Below are 24,357 nucleotides of genomic sequence, written 5' to 3'. Positions count from 1 at the left end.
TGGTTTTACGACTTTTAAGCCATTATTGTTGTACTCGTGCAATACTCGGGTGGTACTATTGTTTGGGACTCGAACTTAGGTTCGAGTAAGTCGCTGTCCAAGAGGAAAGGTGGCAATTAAAAAAATACTACGTTATGACAGGTTTCCAACGTACCCAACCTATTGTCTACTAAGTAAAGCTAGATTTTAGATAGGGCGTGCTTTTATTTTCCACCTTAAAAGGTGTACGTACGTATATTTTTATCAAGGCAGAGTTAGACTTAAAATAATTTATAGCCATTTTTGATAGGTACCCACTAACAGGGCATATATTATTATTATAGCCACATAGGTATCACATAGTAGTAGACAGGACTTTAAGCCAGCGAATCGCCTATAAGATGGATGATGTTGGTTTACATAGTCCTGTGGTGTTATAAATGAAACATTAGGTGGGTACCTATACCTGCCTAAAATACACCACTGCACTGCACTGCACACACTATGCACTTAGGATAAACTAGAGGGTAAAACAAAACTAACACATTGAAAGAGTTGCAATTTATTTATTTATATTTATTGATAAATTATTTACAAAACGTCAAATATTAACATATAATGTATTACGTTCGTACAAAACAGAATACTGCTGATAAGTATTATTTTGAATTTTAATATTACAACTGTTAGTGTTTCATAACGAAACATGTATTTCCGATGTTTGTTAGAACTAAAATTTGCACGGACAGACATTGAATGCCCAAATTTGCAAAAAGAGTACAATCGTACGTAACAGGACAATTGATTGATTCAACAATTTATTGGACGGAGCTTATTCGCTGAATTTTGTAATAATGTTGGACATTTATTTTCATTACCTACTCTACCATCACACCTATGGAAGCATTTCAAGTTGAACTTTGATTTCAATGGGGATGAACGGAGATTTACTGACCTACACGTATATCTAGATAGTTTCATCATGGACGTTATTTACACGTAAACTGAACGTGAATATGTTATCCACATTAATGTCTAAGACTTTGGCAGTGATAGGTACTTGAATCGATTGTTAGAAATATCAGTCTATTTGAGATATTTTGATATTGTTTGCTTTCAAAAGAAGGTAAGGTTTGAAAAGATAATCTAAGTTACAAAGTAAGTAATTTTACATGGGTACGCATTAGATATTACAGCAAAAACGAGATCTAGCATTCCTATGGAAATACATAATATATTTAACAATATTAGTCATCGTAAACATACTACAACAATTAAATTAGACATTATAGACATTACAGTACATACAGTCTTATAGTATCCACATGATACAATGCTAACAATAATTTAGCGTAAAAATGTGATAGACGTTACATGTCTATGTATAGATACCTAATATAGATGCATAATTATTCATTCATGCTTTTTAAATTACGTCACATAAAAGTAGATTAGATACAATAATTGAATGTCTAGCTAAATATCTACACAGCTAAAGTGAGACGTAGGTATAAGCTTCTAATAATTCGTTGCAACAATGAAGTGTGACTACTGCCCTTACAAGTGATTACAATAAGTACAAGTGTTATTACCAACTAAATAAGTTTCGCCTTTGGCAAAATGTGTAAGTATGATTATTATTATTGCACTCAGTGTGTTAGTCTCTTTGGGGTTCTGGAACACGTTCATTCCCTTTTACCGTCTCCGCGGAAATTGCCCAGAGGTTCTACAGATCTTGACCTAGGTGCTCTGGAAAGAATAACAAAGTTTGTTTATTATATACTTTCATTATTAAGCTCAATACACGTCGATCTCGTGAACAATTGAGTTACCTTCTTCTTGAAAGCGTCAGTTCTATTTTTCCTTCTTTAACTTGTTTGAAAAGTGATATGGCCCCAGCATGGCTCAATCCACGTGTTGGCACATTGTTAACTGACAAGATCTCGTCACCTGGAATAAACACAACCGGATTTTAGTCACTGTTGTAATTATAAACACAAGTTATATTACAATAATAAGTACATTGTTTACCTTCAAAGATTGTACCCTTGTCAGCCGCTTGACCGTTTGGAAAGACAGTCTTAACGAAAATTCCCATTTGTCCTTTAGGCGAATCCGTTCCTCCAACTATACTAAATCCCAAGCTCTTGTGGCCTGGTCCTTTCCAAAACTCCACTTTGTGTACTAAACTGTGCGAGTAGTGGCCCTGTTGACCCTCGTGGTACAATGAGGCACTATACTCCTGGTGTCTCGATACGTGAGAAGCATGGTTCGGCGAACATCTCTGCGACCCAACCCTGCTGAAGAATCTACTCCGACTGCTGTTTCTCAGTTGATCAGGTATGCTCTCATACGACCTGTTCTGGTACAATCTCGGCACGTGTTTTATGTAATGCGGTGCATTTTCTTTTATTTCATTGTTGGCATTGTCAGGACATCCGGAATATTGTGCAACAGGCTGGGGTCTAGAATTGTGGATCGATATTGGCCTATAATTGTTAGATTGTGCATTTCTCGGCGTAGGAGAAGAACGCATTGATATTTCTATGTTGGTTATATTTTGTAAGGAAGCTGACGGTTGTGTGTAGCAATGTCTTTCAAGTAATTTTTCGTCGTCGCTTTTTTGATTCGAGAGAACAGGACCGTTATTAACTTGTATTCCCACTTCACATTTTTGATTCTCCGTGTAATTTCCATGAGAAGATTCTTTTAATGTTTTACCACTGATGTTATTTGTGTTGTAGGTATTATACTGGTTATCACTAGGAAAATGAGTTTCAATGGTTATTTGATTAGACGACGACGGTTTGTGAACAGTTTGTGAAATTATATCTGGAGGAATATTTAAAGCAGACTGTGCTGTCGCATTTTGTTCACAGTGTTGGCTGTTTATTATCCGGCTTAATGTTATAGGAGTAATTTCGTCATGTGCCATCACGAGATCTACTTGATACCTTGGAAATAATGCACCTTCTTCCAGATTAGCTTCAGTCGAACATGAGTTAACGATATGTTGAACTTCTTTTAGTGAAGATAACCCACGAAGCACTTTACCGTTCACGTTTACTATTTCATCACCTATCCTTAGCCTGCCATCTCTATGCGCAATTCCATCGAAATCAAGTTTGACGACGATGTATCTTATTTCATAATTTGAACCACTACTATCAAAATCCACTCTATGTTGTGCTAAGTATACACCGAGACTTTCATCTAACCTGGTCTTTAGAAGTCTTATTTTTCTAAACCGTTTCGTGCACGGTCCTCTACCAAATATATCAGTATCAGATACTTGATGAGACTCTGGCTCCGACTTCAGTGAACAGTTATCAAGGTTTGGGGTGGATGAATGTTCAACAGGAAGTAGCTGTGAATTTAAAAATCTCAGCTTTCTCGTTTGTACACGTTCATCTAAACTAGCATTCTTGTAAACGTAAGGTGTCTTTTTGTTTAAAGTTTTCTTTGGTAACGGTGGTGGTTTAGCATCGCAGGGCTCTAATAACTTGTGAGGATTGTTATTATCGTGATTATATTTATTAGCATTGTCTCTGTTATCTTTTTCGTACTCGTAAGTATGTCCTTTGTCAATAGGGAATAGCGCACAAGGAGTTGAACTTCTTCGAGCTGGCACGTGAACTCTGCTTACATTCATCTTGTGATTAAAGCTTAACTGCCTTATGAAATTTCCATGGTTGTGGTCGGAATTCATATCGATAGGTTCAGCTCTCACTGAGCCTGAAGATAAATGACATGCATATCCGGGTGGCGAATGGTTACTGTGTTCATCTGTAGGCCGACCGTCGCTGTCATACCCAGACTCATTAGAACTAACATAGTTACTTAATCGATGAGCTTGAAGAACTTCTGCAGTTTCTGTTCCGTGGTGTATACTTTGATTAGAAGATGTGAGTTCAGTTTTCAGATCTCGTGATAAGCCGAGAACTGAACTGTACTCATATACCGGTAAACTGTTTCTATTTCTCGGTATAAGCATCGGATCATAAGCTAAAGGTGCCCTTTGAGATATCATTGAGGATCTACGAGGTACGTCTTCGATGCGTCGCATCGGGTACATGTTTCCGTCAATTTCGTTAATGCTTCTCAAAGAGCTTCTTGCGAAATCGTAGTCGTTTCTCAAGGCATTATTAAGCAACATATTGTCTTCATGGACAGATATACTGTCACTACTTTGATATCGCTCCTCTGATCTCGAATTCGTGAGGAATAACCTTTCCTTTCGAAATTTCGGTGATTTTCGGTCTATTCTTTCCGAAAAGCTCTGTCGTACACAGCTGGCTCGCTGTTGTGAAGCCATACTATTTTCTTCAGGTAACACTGAGAGTTTAGATCTCAAAAAGGCATAGGGGAAATTTGGTTTCTTACTTCCCATACCATTATTAGATTGTCCTTCTAAATTAGGTATGTTATCACAACTAATAGCTTTAGTCGACGAGTTGACTAATGTATCTTCCGATATAAAATGTTCATTTTTAGTAGGTGAATTTTTGTTAGAGTTAACTGCGTTCTGGAGATCTATGTCATCAGACGGGTCGTCTGCCTTAACATACGTTGATAAATGGGAAGTTGAACAGCTGCGGTAAAGCGATGGTCCATTTGCTACAGGATAAGCTTCCGCTGTCCTTTGAGTGCTAAGAGATTGAGTTTTTAGTGAAGAATTCAACATTCCTGTAGAGCCCATTCTTTGGAAGAAAGACTTGAATGGACTCGGAGATCTATCCCTAGAGCCACTTCGAATAGAATCGGTATCATTATCTTTCTTTAGTGATGTGGATTCGGAGCTGCTGCGGCCCATTTTCCAGTGATTTTTCTTCTTGTATTGTCCTGTAATCGGGGTTGTGGGTTCTTCAATAGCATTTTCATTCGATGGTAATTCCTCTAGTATTTCTTTCGTATCGGACTTCTTTAGCATGTCCAATTTTCTACCCATCCGGCGACCCCATGTGGCGAACACTGTAAAAATAAAGGTACACCGTTAGAGTACTTTTAAGTGTCAAACATTAGTAGAAAAGCTTGAAGTACCTACAATGAATTTTAACCATGTTATTTGTGTGACCAAAAATATTTGTGGGAACCAAAATGAGGCAAAGTGGGGTCGAAATATACTTGAAAATGAATGTTTTGTTCTCTGAAAATTGTTCTCCAACGCACCCTTCTTCATCTCCCGTACGTCGTCCTCCATGACCATAGCGGGGAGGGCGGTGACGAGCGTGAAGTCGTGCGCGGGAGGAGCGTGCGCATGCGTCCCGGCAGCGGCGCAGGCGTCTCTGCGCGGAGACGGCGGCGCGGCACGCGGAGCGGTCACTTCCCTGCGCTTCGGCCCGCGGAAGAGGCGCATGATGACCGATCACGCAACCATCGCGCCGCACCGTACGCGCCGCATGTTCTGAAATTGAATAACGACTCATTTTAGCACGTGTTTTTCATTTATGTGTTGAAGAAGAAAATAATTTATTATTGCAGGACTCCACAGCAACAATAAGTATAATCCAAAACTAAATTAGGATTTCAATTCTGCTAAGTAGTGCTAAGTAGTTAGTTGTAATTCTAATGAAATTATCTAAAGTAGGTAGCTTCACTAATAATGAAATAAGAAGATAGCGTAGGAGTAGGAACAATAAAACCACGTTGTTATAATATATCGTATCTATCGTCGTGTAGATGTCGTTTATGATCTAAACCTGATTCGTATAATTGTTTAAAGATAGTCAATGGTCTCTTTCTGTACTTAAGTGATTTCATAATCCTGAAGATCGGTATAGAATTTCATCTAATATGGCAGCTGCTAAGTAGGTGCTTGGTAAACGTTATGGTTTCCGTACATTGTGTTTTGTTATGCACACACGGCGCACGCGATGCTGTCAATTCAGTCATGGCAGACAGTAGCAGACACTTCCAGAACTGGAAGTGTGAGTTTAATACGCATTACGTAATAGTTCATATTAAGATTAAGAAATTAAGTCTTATGGTTGCTTTATAGTATAACGTTAGCGGCTATTAATTCTTTGAAATACGTTTAAAGAAACTTTAACGAGTTGGTAAGTAAACACTCAAAGGTTACATTACAGTCACTTATGCTGTAATGTACCTGATACTACTGCTATTTAGTAATTAAATGTCAATATCCCGTCATAAAGGACAGCTCTACAACCTTGATACTTAGCGTAGAAAGTACTGCCTACTGCTTTACTCGCGAGGCCATATTCAGCGTATAAAACGGTAATTACATTCAGATGTTGTTTGCTGAATGTTAAATGATTTTAGTACATAATTTGTTTGTAATAAAGCCATGTTTCCATTTGATTTTGAACGATAAATGTAAACAATTAACGTGCGTAATTTGTTTACAGCGGTGTACCTAATTGAGGCGGAGTGGAGCCGCAGGATGGGGAGGATGTGGACCGCTTGTACAATCATTACTTGCGCTTGATTGACACACGTACTGCCATTAACTAAGATGATAAGCTGGCTCTCTAAATACGTACTTAGCTCCTGTTTGAGTGACTCATACCCTGGTAGTGGTCGGACGGCCCGGCCGGAAATCCTCGCCAAGGCGCCAGTCAATAACTGGCCTCATCACAACCCGTTTTGCGCTGCATCAAAAGTCCCCATCAAGGGGCTATTTTTCACTTAACTGAGTATACGTAATAGCTGTACTTTCGCGAGATATTCAATCTAATTTTAATGGCCGTCCGTTACAGGAAATGGATTAAGCTCGTCTTGTCTGATGTCTTATTGCATGAGTAGCGGTGAGACGTGGATACGTTTAATACCTTAGACTGGCAGGGATTACTTTGATTCTCCAAGAAATATAATTTTGCGCAGCGTGTAACAAGTTTCACTAATTAATTCAGTTTGGTGGAAGTTAAAAATAGTTGGAGTTCGACGACACGGCGTGTGAGGAAGTGCCTTCCGGTCAAAAACGTCTACACTTGACGGTTATCTATCCCGTGCGTAACCGTTGAATGGATAATTTAGTGCTTTACAAATGTGATACAACAAATACGAGTATCTACCACGTGTCTGTCAATGTTTTTGACTTGATTTCTGTCAATGTATTGTAAAAAGGATAATTATGAACTTATTACCTGATTTCTAGAAGATATTAATTATATTTATCGGTAATGTTTAATATATGTATCGTATGATGCGAATACCAATATTAACTGCAAATTATCTGGTCAGGGAGGGATCCCGAGTTTGAGTTTATGTAGGTATCTTATTGTGTTCATAACTGTGGCTTACTATGTAGTACAATGTTATCGTTTACCAGGAATGCATAAAGGATCGTACATGACAAGAATGCTTCTACGAGTCTCACTGAAACAGAGTTCTCTACAAGTTCACCGCTCTCTCTTTTAATTGCCCACAAATCAAACAAACTTTAAAGTGAGATTATAAATAATTCAAGGGCCACAACCATTAAAGATAGGTGTGGTACCTATATAAAATATAAAAGTAATAAAATTAAATAGACTTTTCGAAGTTTTCGTCTGCCTGATAGCATTTATGATGTATTTAAAGTCGACAAAACCTTTTAATTATCGCTTCGAAAAATAAAAGTTTATTAGGAGATGCCATGGGAAATGCGGCCGACATAAATTAACGAAGATATAAACGAATACTTAGATTACCGGCTTAAAAACTTGAATATTCTTATTGCGTGTAAGTGCGTTCGTACGGCGTGTCGTAGTAATTATGTGCAACGTACCCATTACTCAACTATTGTAGTAGTTGCTTCGCGTTTAACTTACATGTGGCAAGACTGCATTCCACTTCTATTAGCACATAAAGATGCAGGAATGAATGTTTTCCGTCCGATTTGCACCTAAGTGAGGTTCTTACCAGTTAATTTCCAATTTGTACGTATAAATTGTTGGGCAACTTTGTTTGAGGCGTTCGGATAAACGATACGCAACGAGCATTTCCGCGATCTGTTTATCGATTCGTAATGCGTCATTAAGCACCAATTAGTGTCACAGTAATTGCATAATTCGAAGCTTGGCTGCGCGGGGAAGCACTGACGAACGCGACGAATCTCTGCTCAAGGATAATAGCTGGAAATATCCCTAGATTGCAACCCACTTAACATTCCTAGCGGGCAGAAATTCCAAGCCACCATTCTCGGACTTGATTTGTTTGCGTACTCAGCAATTACGTTTTTCTTAATGGCGCCAACGCCGCGAAGACCGCATTACCTACCTAACGCACTAATCGTTAACGTTACGTTGCTGCTGTATATGTAACATGTATTACCTATGTAAATGTAGATCTGACTGAATGTCATGCATTTCTGAAACTAGCATAACGCGCTTCTTGGTGATTTTTAGTAACAAGATAGCGTTTATCGTTCTCTACGTAGCCTTGGCGACAAGTGATCGTGTTATAATATATTATGTTGTGTTATGGCGTGTTGTAGTGACACAGCACGGCCCTAGGGCCGCGTTTGACGGGCATTGACATTCACTCGGCGGCAGGTGCGCGCCTAACTAATAGCGAGCTCACGAGTACGCGGCAATGTAGGACGACGCGACGCTTGTTCCACCACATGACTTCGCTTAGTTTTATTTTGGTAATTTCAAATTGCAGCAAGACGTGCATAGAAAAAATAGATTGCACAGTCGAGTGGAAAAATGAGACAACGTTGTCAGTAAGGTAATGTATACAACATGGTATACATGAATGCAAATCCCACCTTATCTTGTTTGAAAGCTATACTCAGATAATCTAATGGACGATCCGAGAGGCTCTTGGACTCGAACGTTTTAATGTAAACGAGGATTTTAACGCGTTTCCGAGGAGTTTATTTCAAGGGATAACCATCAGGAGTCTAAATGCGGGTGTAAACAGTGTAGGTGCATTATAAATACGTGCGATGACTCACCTCATACCAGCGCACATGAGCGCGGCAGCGGCGCGGGCGCAGGCGACGCTTGCCTGCAACAACACACACTCATTATAAAATCTTTATTACTTGCCAGCCTTAGAAAATTAAAGATAATCACTATAAGGTCCTATATAATGTAATTTTAGATATGGACAGCTAAGTCGCTGCAGTCCTCGATTTAGCTTGTAAATGTGACTCTACATTCGAATGTTATGAAGTTGGCAGTAAAATTTAAACAACTTTTTTATTGTTGTTTATCTCGATATGCGACAATTTCATTGAAAGTTCAATTCATATTTTATTTTGTAGTCTTGTGGTATTGGGTTGACTTAATTAGACATTTATAAGTTCAATAATCCTAAGAGCGTGCTTTTAAACTTTGATATCAGAGGCTAGTGGTGCGAAGGGATCGGAAACATAAAAATTCCATCACGTAGAGAATGTTTTATCGCCATCTATCGCAGGACAATGGGGCGGCTTGAAAGAGTGGCAGAGTGGCTAATAGCAGTGTATGACCCGCCATGACATGGAACTAGAGAACCTTTTTTAAAAGTAGCTTTTTTGTAAAATACATTATACGTATGACATGAGCGTTAGATATATTTTGAAATATTTAAAATATACAATGAGAGTTGTTATCTACAGCACTATGGTCCGAACCAGTTGCAAACGAAAACCTACCTATTATTAATCTGTTCACAGGACACGAACTTATTTATTTTTATAAGTATATAAAAAAATGGTATTTGGAAATTGTGAATTATTAATGTAAGTACCCTTCTTTTTATCAAGATTGACTTGTCATTATTTCGTGTGAAGAAACCTAGCTCTGGCTGAAAATTGTATTTGAAAAATTGCGTGACGAAGCAAAAAGTGCTCATTTTATTAAAATTCCGATGCGACCACTAATCGTGCGCAAATTAATATCCCTGTGCCTAAATTACAGAAATGGTAGGTGTGAGTTGAGGTCTCTCCGCCTGATACCTGGTTAATAAGAAACACTAGGCGATCTGCTTGCGCCCTATTAAATGGAACTTTAAACATAGCAAGTAAGGAGTGGGTGTATATTGTTATACTATACGCTTCTGTCTACCCCTTAGAGGATACAGGCGTGATGTTGTGTTATGATGAAGATGTGAGTTGAAGTCTCTCGCATCCGCAGGTTTCTCTCAGTACTCTACTCGTCATTCCAGTAAGTACGAAATTAGTTATATATTATTTCTACAAAAAAGATTCTTAAACATCAACCAAAGCTTATGAAGTCTTTTTATCGAATAATAAAAAGGTATTTTACTCAACATTATTTGCGCAAATTATAAATGGAATTTGGTACTTAACTGCCCCTTTGTGCTTGATAAATGAACCCAAAACGACTGTAAGGGCCTCAATGGTTATTTCAAAGGTTGTTTGGCAGAAGGTCGTTAAGATATTTCCGTATTTATACACTTTGCATAGTCACAACACAAAAGTGGTTAGCTTGTACCTTCGAACAAGTACCTATATAATACTAGATAAGTGGTTTATGTAGGTACGTTCGTTTGAATCTGGCATAAAGGCATAATAAACATATATCTGTTTATAAATTGTTCTGATGCCTTAGTTGTAAAGAAACAATAGTGCATTGAAAGAAGAAAATATTGTGTAGAAAAAGAAAGACCATTATACGTACGTATTTATGCATATATAATTTAAATAATGAATACGCCGCGGTACCTACAGTAACTTGTTACTCAATATGCAGTTTGTCGTAGGTATCTGGCTTGAGGCCTTACCAATAGATATATAGAGAGGCTGCCACTGGCCGATTTGTGGATCTACTCCAATAAGTAAAGGATAGCTAAAATTGAAATTTTATAAACAGAAGCAGATTTATATTTAATTATGTGAGTTTAAGAAGAAAAAATGTGGTTAATGTGGGCTTGGGGAAGAGGCGAGTCACTGGGACTGTAACTTGAAAACTGACAGAGGGCAGCAGTAACTGTCAGTACTATTCAGAGACGGAGGACAGGAGTCCTACTACGGCTTTGAAATAGACTACTCTGGGCGCCATCCCACTCACGTCAGACAAAGTGCAGCGGGGCAGAAGGCAAGAGGGAAACCACTGCTCTATTTTTCCCTAAAAAAGTAGCATGGAGGATGCTACGCCGACAAGAGCGTGGTTCTTAAATTAGTGATGTGAGCTTATCCCAAAAGGGGGTATCACGACTGCGTGTGACAGGTTGGCAATGAGTCGTGATTAACTCCGTTTACGGCAAAAACGGGGAAGGGGCCGCCTCTACGCCGCTCTAATGACGTGCAAAAGTTAAGTTTGTTTCTTTATTTTATATACAACAATGTTATATTTTCAGAGATGAGGGAGAGCGAGGCTTTCTAGCAATAATCTTTGAGTCTGAGTTACTAAATAGGAAATTACGAAGCCCCAAATATTGATGTAGAGAACTTAAGTATTTAATATATATATAGATTTTTCATGTTGAGTATTTTTTATACAGTACAGGGAGCCCCCCTGTAAAAGGGCCACCTCGTAGCAATTAATCTAACAAGCAACATTGCTATCACACCTCCCCCCAGGCCTCCAGGCTTCCTGACACCAGGGTTGATGAGGTTGGTATTCCACCACACAACACATACGATAAGAAGAAAATTGCTGTTAAACATTTGTGCATGTAAAAATAAGAGCGCAATTCCAACAAATGTCACATATCAATATTGTTTATTTAGATGAATTGTATCAATGTGGTCTTTTTAGCCCCCAGTACATATGTAGTTTAAATTGTTTTGAATTACTATTTCACCTCAGTTGAGAAGGTTGAGAATCTAAATAACTTTTAAAAAAAAATCCAAAATAATTATTCTTTATAGAGATAGCACATGAGATACTCACTAAAAACGTGAAAACGGCCGAGCCCTGCAATCAGCTGACACTGACACTAGACCCCCAATCACAGTTACTGAAAATATGCACTTTTGATATTGATATCATCCTACAATAAAATAAAATAAATATTTATTTTCTTGACACACATAACGTCAAGTGGATCAGGCCGGGTCTCATTAACACGAGAAACTTTGAGAGCCGTTACATAATTATTATTGACGGAAGTTGCCGAGACTTCTTGTTTCTATAATTTCACGAATCAGACTGATAAGCTAAGCTGCTAAGTATCTAGATTAAATCATACCTTGTTTGATATACTAAACATCTAAACATTTGGGCTCCGCTTGAGGCTTACATCATAAAATCGTTATGATGGCATAGATATGTTTACTTTGTACTGTTTTGCGAACCATCTCAACCATCCTAAATTACACAATCCAATTATAAAACGTATAATAGTTAGTCTGTGCTTAGGATCTTTTAATAGCAATATAGGTCACTAAATGTAGGTTTAATGTACGTAATAAATGTTTTTTGGAATTGTCAAATTAAAATGAAATCGGAATTGACTCTTTTTTTTAAGTCGTGAACAAGTTGCCAAAATATGTGAAAAGTAGAACTCACGCTGGTATCGCTACCGGGGAGGGCAGACCATAGACTAATGGCTAGTTTTGCTACCTACTAATAAACTGTTTGCCGGATAAGTAGCCTTGTAAAATGTAATATGATTAGAATGACAACAGGATCGAGATATAGTACATAAGCTAGTGTCCTCTCCTTCACCTCTCGTCAATGCAATTTACCAGGTTTTTCGGTAAATTCCCATTTATAGCCATTTATTTGCCTTCCCTGCCATTTAGTTGTTTTGGAGGTATGTGACTTAACTTGTAACGATAGGGCTGGTTTTCCCTTCGCGGGTTGGAAGGTTAGACAGGGAGTTACTTCTGTAAAAAACCGGATCTGTCAAATTTTCGGGTTAGGTAAGCGGAACTTGTGAAAATGGGATAACGCTAGGGAGATGCTGATGATGAGGTCACTAATCGATGCTGACGTCGCTAATAGACGTTTCTGAAATTTTTGGCGAATCTGATTTGCACCTTTTGCTATTGTCAGTAAGACAGAAATTATTTTAGCAAAAAATTTGAGATACGTCAGTTTGCAAAGTCAGCCATGCAATGTAGGTAGGTGAAATAATTATGTTACTATCTCATTGGCATAGGTCATTGATGTAATAGTTTGCGGATAACGGCTATTAGTTCAGATATACAGCTGTATATATGCTTAGTTAAGCATAATTCAATTATTTACGATACCGATGCACTTGATGAAATATCAAATAGAATATAGATCTAGAAAATGAACACAGATTATTTTTGAATTTGATGCGATTCTAATTCAATTTTATATAAGTACGTTATACATATAAAGTCCAAAAGGTAGTCTTATTGTAAAAGGGAAATTGTTGACAGTAAGATACCGCTGAATGCGCTACAATAGAGCTAGATCGATTCAACTTAGTTCCGGCGCGTGCGCATGTAGGGCGCCGCTGACCGCTCTATCATCAACGTCGTCGATACTGCAATGGACCAGAAGACACAAGCCGCTAGTTACAGTTTAGAAACGATTCTACGTTTCAGCTATGGTTTAATAAGGTGCTTTTGTGTTAGAAAAAAATTTAGAGATTGGAGACAATGGGCTCTATGAAGTAGAAACACGATAGCCGAAACTTTTTGTCGGAAAAAAGAAAAATAGGCCTTCTTTTTCTTTACCTTATCGCCGTCATGTTTGACTTATTTTTGAAGGTTTGCAATTTTTAATGGCAATTTGCGAAAATTCATTACAATATTAGAGAAAATTAAATGATGGTTTTTTCCTTTAAATTGACCTTTGGCAAGCTCGTAATCAATAATCAGGTCAAGTTCGATTTTTTGACAATATTACTTAGATATTATTTATGACGCCTTAAATTTTGCTAAAGAAATGCGCGATGAAGCATGTAACTGACTCTAAACAGAAGTTAGATCACATCACGCGCAACTAATGATCAATAACGCAATAGTGAATTTATAACACGTAAGAAGAGCATACACATAACTCACTATTCCATATTTATAAGCTAAACTTGCCTAACGTATTGCCTAAATTACCTAATCTAAAACATATTTTAACATAAAACGGCTAAGGGCGAGTCGACCGATTAATATACAGGGTGTTAGTGACATCGTAACGATTACTGAGGGGGATGATTCAGACCATGATTCTGAGTTATGAAGTGGATGTTTTCTGTCGCAAAATTCATGATTTTACTTGCATTTTTAAATTATTTAAAAAAAATACACTTGATATTAACTCAGAATTATGAGCTGAATCATCCCCCTCACTATTCGTTACAAAATCTCTTACACCCCGTACAAGTATGTACGGACGATTCTGAGTTGATATCCAGTGGAATTTCCTGTCGGAAGTTTTAGTGTTTTTTTAATCATTTTCAGTTCCATACTTGTGCTACGGAAAATTCGTCTTGATATCAACTCAGAATCAAGGTCTGAATCATCCCTCAAAGTTTTCGTTACGATGTCAATAACACCCTGTATACGGTTTTAACACTTTTTGTTGTTATGTGACAAACTGACAAGGGAGCAATCTTATAAGGGTATCGCTTAATGTTAATATAAAATCGTAAATTTTCATATTAAAGCATTAAAATATTTTTTCTTATTACGTTATGGGCGACTTTATGTGTTATGAAGTCAAAAATCTATTTTACTTCCGTTAGTTTAGTTTTTACTTCTAAGTAAGCTTCAATGTAAAATTCCTACTAAGTAAATAAAGATCAAATTATTCATAACCCGCACTGCAGAGGCTTGGTGGTTGGTAGCCGTATCCACCCCGGTTGGTTGAGGGGAATCTTGTCTGTGCTCAGCAGTGAGACGTGTACCTATTCTTCATTGTTATTTCCCTTCTATCGTGATTTGAAAAACGTAGCAAAACCAATAAGCGATGTACATATACATAATATTCTGTGTTACCTACTCTGTTATACAAATATTACACGTCCCATACACAGACAAGCTAACATCGTTAGTATTGGGTTACACCCGGCTGAAAGGATCTCTGTGTTACTAATACTCATTACGGGATGAGCGTAACATGTGTCGGGTTACGTCCATTTATTTTGTTAATAGCTAACTGAGAGATGCATAAATACATGCCCTTGGTTCCCAAATCGGATAGGAAGAGTGACGAGTAGGTACTCAGGATATAATTTACATTACTTTTGATGGATATTATGATTGAACCTGTCACCATAAGTGGAGTGACATGCTAGATGTAAGTAAGTACTTATAACTTCTCATAAAAAACACACACTTTAATTGATAAACAAAACACAATATTTACTTATTACTTTTTAAATTTGAATTAGGAACAATCACATTAAGAATTAAAAACCTTTTCTTATCCACTGAAAATAATATTTATTTTTTTATTGTTAATAGATACTTGTATTTAGATAGTCATTTTGTGTTTCGTTTTTTTAGATGAGAAGTGTATGTGGACCAAATCTTTCGAAAGGTTCAACTAGAGCTGGACATGTAGAGAACGAATAAATCTTCATCCTATCAATCACTTCGGTTTTAATTCCAATGTTATAAATTACACTTTATTGACGACGTAAGTTTCCCTTTGATAAAACCAACGGAATTATATTTATGAAGCACGACAACACTGGTCGTTAAACATACGAAAGTAAAATAAAACTGCATATAAAACGGACTTTGATGCAGTTTTAAACGCTGAGATCGTATATCAAGAAGGTTTATGAATGGGTAAATAAAGAACATAAACGTTCATCTATCTGTGTACCTAATTCGTACCGCGCAGGATCAGGCACGAAAATTATAATTGATAAATATCATTGCCCTACAAAGACAATTCATCAAAAAAAAAAACTAGATAGATGGTGCCGCCGCGCCAACTTAATAACGATATAGTATAGATTGAAAGTAATTCGTATGGATGGGAGGAGGAGCTGCGCTAAGTCCCGTCTTGAGAAGTCCCGTCCGAGTCAGATTTTTTTTTGGATTTAATTTTCTCTTTCTGAGTTTCCGTAAGCACGGGTGAGTGCTATAAAAACAACAAATCATTGCCTCATTCAATATTATGTCGTAGAAGTTAACTAAGGTCTTTAGTTCCAGTCTAACATAGAAGACGGGTACCATTAAGGGACCATGTGTGGTACATGGGTAATTTGTTGCAAGTACAGTTAAGAGGACAATTTACAGTCGCGTGGGCGGGCGGGACCGGCGCACGCGTCGTAGGCGGACACCATTGACAATATCCACGCTACTACCACCTACACCCAAACGTGGCTTTTACGATCCACAACAAAACGCACCACAATAAAACTGTACTATTACAATAACACTTTTTACAAGCCAAACAATAACAACAATGTACAACGATTTGTAAACGAATATGTCCTTTGTTCAGAATTGTTTCTGTTTACGACAGAGAACGGTTGAAAAGAGTGAAGAATAGTTTTCTATTATCTTTTTAATCTGTGAGAGATAAGAAGGTGAATGGCCTTAATAGTTTAATGGGTTTAAAGATAAGGTGGAGTTATAGCGGTGTCTGACGGAAGTCCCTGTGTCCTGGTCTATGGGAATAAAAAAGTAGGTACTTAATTAGATGCGTCGAGAGAGAAATTTGTAATGGTCCGTATAAACCGAATCCCTTCCTGTTGGCCTCAAAGATCAAACATTACACAGCAACAGACCTTGGCAAAGGATCGTAAATTAAATATCGCCGAGAAAAAGCGAATTGGGATTTTAATTAAATTTTATTACTTTTTAATTCCAATACCGAAAAGGAGATTATGTTTTAATAATTGCTTTCAAATGAGGTTGGTAGCGCTAAAGAGTATTTTTTGTGAGTAAGTACAAACTTTCGTAATTTTTGCACGTGATGTCTGCATTTTTTCGAATTGTTACCCGTTGATTTTGAGGCATTTCTCTCCAGTCAAATGCACATGGTTTTAATTCTGCGAAGCAAGTAGATCGGATCTCGACACCTAGTTTTGTAATCCGGATATGGTTATGATTTGTTCCACGTGCGATGTGTTCGCCAATTAGAGGCATTAACTCGACAGACAGTCATGCTTCGCGGTCACGGAACCAGACGCGCTTTTTGCTAAGTTTCAAAAAATGCTAAATACCTTAGCGAGATTTACGACTCATCTCCGCATTCTGTATTCTCTTTAGTTTTTTCATCTACATTTCATAACGGTTGTTCTTATTATGCTAAGCTTTTGCGCTCTGTCTGAATACATAGGTAAGTAAATATTAATTTATGGCCTAAATCTCTATTGGGGTGAAATAAATAAGTAAACGACGTTCAGCTACTTTTGATTATAGTGAAGCATTATAGAAACATACGACGTCTAGACACGAGCCGGCTCTTTTATCGATTTTTGCGACATGATCGCCGATCGATAATAATCGCCGTGCGACATTTTCGTTTGTATCGAATCGGATTGATTTAATTGTCAACGACTAAATTGGAACTTACGTTCACGGCCGTACAATCCAGCACAGGTCTAAATCAATGATTATCGAATTTGTTTTAGAATTCATGTTTGGATCCTAAATGATTATCACGTGTTTAGCGGTGAAGGAAAACATCGTGAAGAAACTCACATTCCCGAGAAACGTATTTTCGGAGGTATGTGACCTAACCTGTATTGGGCAGGTTTTCCCTTCGCGGGTTGGAAGGTCTGACAGGCAGTCGCTTCTGTAAAAAAATCGGACGTGTGAAATCTTTAGGTTAGGTAAGCGGACCCTGTGAAAAACGGAATAATGCTAGAGATGATGATGTTTACGGCTGTGCAATGGCTCTCGGCCGTATTATGCAGGCTGTAAACCCACCTACCTGTAGTATCAGTAACGATCGCTTAGCATCAACCGATCAGTCCATTACGTCGCTATATCGACGGTAATTAAAGCACAGATAAATTATGCGATCATCATTGTTAAGTGAAGCCTACTGTATTACATGGTAAGACATTATCGACAGGCTGTGTTTAGTTACCTAAAAAGCGTTGCGTGATGCTTCGATTGTAATAACAAGTTGTATTGAGTGAAAGCCGTTAGTATTACTCAATCGGCGTAATGGGCTCGGAAAAGTGTACGGGTTGTCCAGCCTCGGGGATCTTTCATTAGTAAAAATTAAAATTCCAATTAATACTTATCTCAGGCGAGAACCTGTTCGCTTCCGGAGTTACGCCGAAGCGAACCAGTCCGGCGCCTATAATTTGTTCTTTTTGAACATTTTTTTAAACGCTACAACGGTTAGACGGCCATTTCTTATTGTGTAACGGTCCGCAGGAAAATTAAGAGAACACTGGTGAGAAATAAAAGGCAGTGCTTCGTCGTCTATTTCAAAAGGAACTGAAAATCGCCTACTGAAATGAGCTAACCTACGTTGTTCCAAACTGACCAAAAGAATTGTATCTTTTAACACAATAAGAATTTTGACATTCTGACAATTCAACCCAATTATACTTACTGAAAGAAATAATTTGAGAAATGTCTTATTTTTTATACCAATTATTTAAGCAGAGACCGACTATTAAAGTATTCATCCAATTAATAACAAGTGCCAATAACGTAACAGATGGAGACTGCTTAAAAACAGGCAAATCCACAATTTTGTTTTCGGTTACAAAGTAAGTAGGAGACCGGTTATATTAATGGTAATTGTCCAATAAAAACATCCATACAACGTATGGAATTGTAAATTATTCCACATCACATACGCTTCTTTACATCTCCAGTAGTTAAAAGGGACACTAAGCGAGATGAGGTGGATAATGTAAAGACTATTAAAGTTGTAGCTCATACTGTGTTAATGAACTAAAGTTTTTATATACTGTTCTCAGTACAAAATACTTCTATAAATCGCGGTTGAGCGACACTAGCTGCTACCTGTATTTAACGAAGTTTTTTTTACAATATATGTACGTATATGTATGTATACGTGTGTGTGCATTGATAAGCAGCGGCCGCGATTTTGCGAAGCTGTGTTAATTCGATCGTGAAAACAATGAGTTATTAAATTGTATATGTCGTGGCCAGATCTTAGAATTTATCATTTCATGATGTGCTCGATCATTTCATGAAATGGTCGAACACATCATTCTAAGATCTGGCCACGACATATATGAATAGAAAATGATTTAATAACATCTGTTGAATATGATTAGGTACTAATTAACTACTTACAAGTAAACACAAGGGGATAAAATCGATTATAAAATAAAAGTAACTCAGTGGTTTAATAGTTATTAAAGCCATAATCGATAATTTGGCGCATAAATAAAGGTTACAACGAGGCCACAAGGACATTGAAGCCCAAATCTGTTGAACCGCGCATGTTATTACTTATTACCATAACAATGCGAATCTAAATATGGTGATAAATAAATATGTAATGTATTAAATTACATTAATCTTTATTTACTAAAAAAAAAATAATAAATTTATTAATTATTTAATTTTCATTTATAAAAAATTTCACACTTCTAAACACGAAATGACTTATCAATAATTAACAGAAATAATGCTATTTACTGCACTCCTCAAAAAGCCCGCCCCTGACTAAGCCGTGCGCGAAGGTGCACATTACACTAGCCGCATTTCCTCGCTGTACAGCAATGGACAACCTTTGCTTACTTACATCAATTTTGAATTCTATTCGGCAAAATTGTGAGGAACGTCACAAAATGACGTGCATAAACAAATGAATGTCCGTTGGGAATGTGCCGCTGAGAATTTATTAGCGCGACACTCCTGAAGTGAATTTTAATAAAATCCATATCTTTATCGAAAAGCGATTACGGAATGAGTTCTGAACGATTGAACGTTTTACTCTTTGTAACGGGTCTTTAAAAGTTTCATTTTAGCTGTCACTTATTACTTTGCACCTACATTTATTATGAAGGTTTCATAAAAGCTTTTAATTTACAAACATACCTAAACCCGAGGTTCATTTATTTTTCTTTGAACATGCAAAACCGCTTGTCGTCAAATTGACAGCGAGTTTTGATTCTCATATCATATAAAGTACTACCTAATTAGAAAAAATAGGTTTAAGTAGGTTTAGAACACTTTATATTTCATACGCCTAGATATAATGTTAAGGAATACCTATTGATGCATCACTAAACAGATTTTTTATTTGCAATTTTACGACCACTATTGCGGTTTCATGCTGCTCTATGGGAATAAAAGTCTTAATGATGTCTTCATTTTACGACTGATAAATACATAAATTATAAAACTGTGTTTTGGTATAGAAAGCCTTCTAACAGCGCCTGCGACATTTGGTATTGGATCCTAAGGTGGAGGAATAGGGTAGTTTCCAACTAGTCAAATCAGCTACTTTTTACTAAACGTCAAAACGTCTGACGCTATAGAAAAACGTGACAAAATATCCCACTTATTATTACATTTTTTTTATTAAAATTCATAAATAAGTTAAATAGAAAAATAAAGCGTTTTTTGTCACTTTAGTAAAGTCTTTATTTAGTAAATCAGAATTTCATAATTTATCTTTGACATAGGAAACTACTCACTTCTAAGTTTTTTCATTATGTTTTCAATTATGTACTTACATTACGTGACATGAGTCGTTGTTGTGGTGGGCTGTGTTAAAAAGGTAGTTTAGTAGTTTCAAGTGATTCTTATCGAGTTTAACCTATCGTAGAGGACTTGACATCACGTCTTGTGCGATATGATGCATGTAATGTTGACAATAGCTAATATATTTTATCTTATAATATCATCTATTACATATTTTATGTCATATCATAATAATTCTCGGACTACGACGAAATAAAAATGCCCAAATGTTTCTCTACTTACATCAATATGAATTACAGATGTATGTGTGCTTATAACATAATAGGTATAGGTATACATAAAAGAATAATTGTCTGGCTAACATATAATACTGGAACTAGAAAGTTATGCACAATATTTCCTTTTATAATTTATGTAACAAGCACTAAGAAAATGTCTATATCTTAAGGGGCTGAAGGACGTTAAACGTGGACGAAGTAACGGAAAACGAATTCTATTATATAACAGATAACTATCTCGCCTCCACCAACCAACCCGCAATTGAGAAACGTGCTGGTGAATGGAATATACCTGCTTTGATTGTTTGAGAAGTGTCCAGCAAAGGGATGTACGACGCCCTAAACTGTTATACGTTCATGTTCCCTTTTTATTGTAAACTGTTAGCATTTGTTTTCTGAAATGTGACTCTATAGTAAGGAATCATCATCATCATGTCGTCCAAATCGTATCAGGTGACGGCGACACCTAAATAACTATCCCAGGTCTTTGTTGTGGTGGGCTCTGATGTAGCTGGCGAAACCGAACTTCGACTTGAAAATCCGGTCACACGGCACACAATAAAGCTGGCCTGACGAATAGGAATACGACGGTATACAATACATTTTTTCATGTACCTTGATTTGCATATAAATAATAAATACATCACAAACGTATATACGTTGCGACTCGTATCTAATCAACACTTGTTTTTGTCGAGACAGCCGCTCATTGAGATCGTCCGCAATATGCCGTGCGTGAGCGCACGCGGCCTCGATGCCTGCAAATAATCTGGACAATTCATCAGCAAGCACATAATTAAACATCACAATTGCGTTACTGATATATCTGCGTTTAATTTAGAAGCATTTCCGTCCTTGATATGCAAAGATTTTTTTTTATGCTCGAAGAACTGTTATTAAGATGCTGATTATGAGGCTATGGTTGTCTTTTCTATATTAAGTAGTTTATTTCAAGTTCTTTAAGAGCAATTTTTAGGCAAATTGATTTTTCATTTCTTACGTTTATCCTACTTTAATGAAACTTTTATATTTTGGGGTTCTTGTTTATTATCTGTCTGAAGTTTGGAGACTTAAAAAACTAAAACGCGTTATTCTAAAGTAGGCATATTTTCCTTCATTGAATTAAGATAGGCACTTACCTACGCATTGTTTTGAAATTACTCGTAGTAGAGAGACAATAGCCAAGACGGTAGCGTCATCTCATTTTAACATCAATAACATCTAACAATAACCACAAATACTCATTGTAAAAAATCAATTGACTATGTTCGAAAATACTACAGTATCTATTCGATTATGCAGTTTTTCTTTAACGATTATCATCTAACGAACATCGATTTACTTACTAATATCTTAAATGTCATAGCTCAAATAGATAGTTTCTATGAGCTTTACAATTAGTCTTGTCAAATCATTCCTTTTTACTAAGGCGTGTAAAGAAACTAAATTACATAACAACAATAGTAGAAGGAACGCATATACCATTAAAGGTTTTTACCTTCATCTGCGATTGAATAAAAAGCTTTATATTGATGCGGTTGTGGTAAACACAACAGACCCGCATCTAGTATTTGACTGTGGGACGTTATGAAAGGTTTACATGTATGAAGGTTACCTCGCTGTACGATTGTTTAGTGTAAGTACCCCCTTAGGGCCTAAAGAAATGTCAGAGAAAGCCCTGAATGCGTGTCTGCACGTCGCAATCGTGGCCATCCCGACGTTTATTACAAACCCGCACAGGAGTCGTTAAGGCTTCTAACATTAAAGTGCCAGTCACTGATGACCCTGATGGCAGATCTGTCGGCAGACATTATTTCGTCAAAATTACATATCCCTGTGCAACCAATGTGACTTCTTAAAACTGCAAATTGCAATTAATATTAACATAGCAATTGTTGCACGTTCACTCAGACTTTCTGTACTTACAGTTTTGGTTATGAAATAAAATTTAATAAAACGCTTAATATAAACTGCTTTTATTGTGAACGATAAAAGTCGGTTTATTTCATTATGAGCAGCTGTTGATACCATTTCTTTCTGTAACTCTTTTATGTCCGAGTTTGGTGTATTTTTACACATGTGTTTGGACTTGGTTCAAGCGGAGGAGATATATTTTGTGCTTCAAAGACGGAGATGGTTCTCACTTTAGATATAGCGTGATTTAGAAGCGGTTAGTTCGAGATCTATTTGTGTGTTCACGCATTAGTGCTGATCTTTGAGTTTGATGTGAACGAATTATCGATTCTGTTGATGACAGCGTCTGTTACGGTTCGTGACATTCAATAGATGATAAATTGTTTCGATGTTCGTTCGTTTATAAGTTACCGAGAATCAAGTTTATTTACTTATCTGGGTACTTACTTGTTTTAATTTAATGTTAACAACAAAACAGGTATTACAAGGTGTCACAAGCTCTGTTCGCGTACTCTAGGTGAATGTTGTTACTTTTTTCATTGTTTTTTGTCTTGTGTTAGTCTCAAGGATAATAATTGAAGGTTACCTAATTTGATTTTTTAAAGCAAATGTTACAAATAATAAAGAATATTCTTCAGAAGGTATTAAACGTTGAAACCCTTTTTCGAATAGATTAATTTGAAAGTTAACTCTACAATACTAAATGTGTGCAAACGCAGCTTCCATTGTAATATGCAATATATTTTTTAGAAATGAGATGATATTTATTTTTAAGTAATGAATTTAAACTGTCTACTTAAATTATTATGAAAGTCACAATTAAATTTTAATTTGTTGAAAGCGTTATGTAATTTATTCAGAATAATTTATATAAGTTGTCTATAATTAATACTAAGTAGGTGTACCTACTATTGTGATAATATTTTTGATCTTTATTTATGTAGGTATTGCTTAAACTAAATAAATATACACATACATAAAATCACGACTATTTCACACCGGGGTGAATAGAGACTATAGAATTCCATTTGCTTCGATCTTAGCGTACTTCTCTTGCTCACTCCACATTAATCAATTGTTTCATTCATTTTTCTTTATTGTTAATTTATTTTGTACTTCTTTATGTTTATTTTATTACCAATACCAATGTATCACATAGAAGAGCGGGGCTACTAACACAAGTAAATATTTGCTTAAAAGTTGTCCCAAACACGAGGATTGTATTGATTTTTGGTAAATAAATCATTTTTGATTTGATACACGCGCGGATTAGAGTAAATCGCAAAATAAACCCCCTGTTAGTCAATATAGGTACGTCCATCTATGTCTCCCTCTGCCATCCCTACCAACAACCAGTAGGTAAATAAAGTTTATCATAAAACTAATTGATTTCTTTAGTAGAGTCACTTATAAAGTAAAGTTTTTATAATAATGAAATCACTGAGAACTTAAATCAACTTTTTTTTAAATAAGTGACAATTTACCTACCTACTGTTGAGACAACGACGTGATCGCTTCAGCGAATAGAATACTGTCTCCTGTGATCTCGATCGGCGAGTGTAACTGAAAATCACATGGCATAGATCACAACACTGAATGGATTCGCACTCGAGTCACAAAGTCACTTGAGGGTCGTTCGTTATCACTGGAGGATGCGACGTAGAGACGTGCGGATCGATCCCGGTGCGGGAATGTTTTGATAAGGGCGGAGTGCGGCGAGCGAGAGAGGAGCAGCGAGAGGACGAGAGCGGAGCCCCCGGTGTG

At 36.8% G+C, this 24,357-nt stretch overlaps 1 protein-coding gene across 1 annotated transcript; it reads right to left on the bottom strand.

Annotated features, from left to right (window-relative positions):
• Nucleotides 1-525: 525 nt before the first annotated feature.
• LOC126374923 (uncharacterized) lies at nucleotides 526-24,357 on the bottom strand. The gene is made up of 6 exons (XM_050021708.1): nucleotides 24,082-24,357; nucleotides 8,882-8,934; nucleotides 5,149-5,383; nucleotides 2,011-4,950; nucleotides 1,812-1,929; nucleotides 526-1,728 (listed from the first exon to the last, which is right to left on the bottom strand). The coding sequence occupies exons 3-6, from the start codon at nucleotides 5,333-5,335 to the stop codon at nucleotides 1,665-1,667; spliced, it is 3,309 nt and encodes a 1,102-aa protein (XP_049877665.1). The 5' UTR covers nucleotides 5,336-5,383; nucleotides 8,882-8,934; nucleotides 24,082-24,357; the 3' UTR covers nucleotides 526-1,664.

This window comes from Pectinophora gossypiella, chromosome 2 (assembly GCF_024362695.1).
Source record: "Pectinophora gossypiella chromosome 2, ilPecGoss1.1, whole genome shotgun sequence".
In the NCBI taxonomy this organism is placed as follows: domain Eukaryota; kingdom Metazoa; phylum Arthropoda; class Insecta; order Lepidoptera; family Gelechiidae; genus Pectinophora; species Pectinophora gossypiella.
The sequence above is the reverse complement of the archived record's forward strand: the minus strand, read 5'-3'. Positions and strand labels throughout refer to the sequence as shown.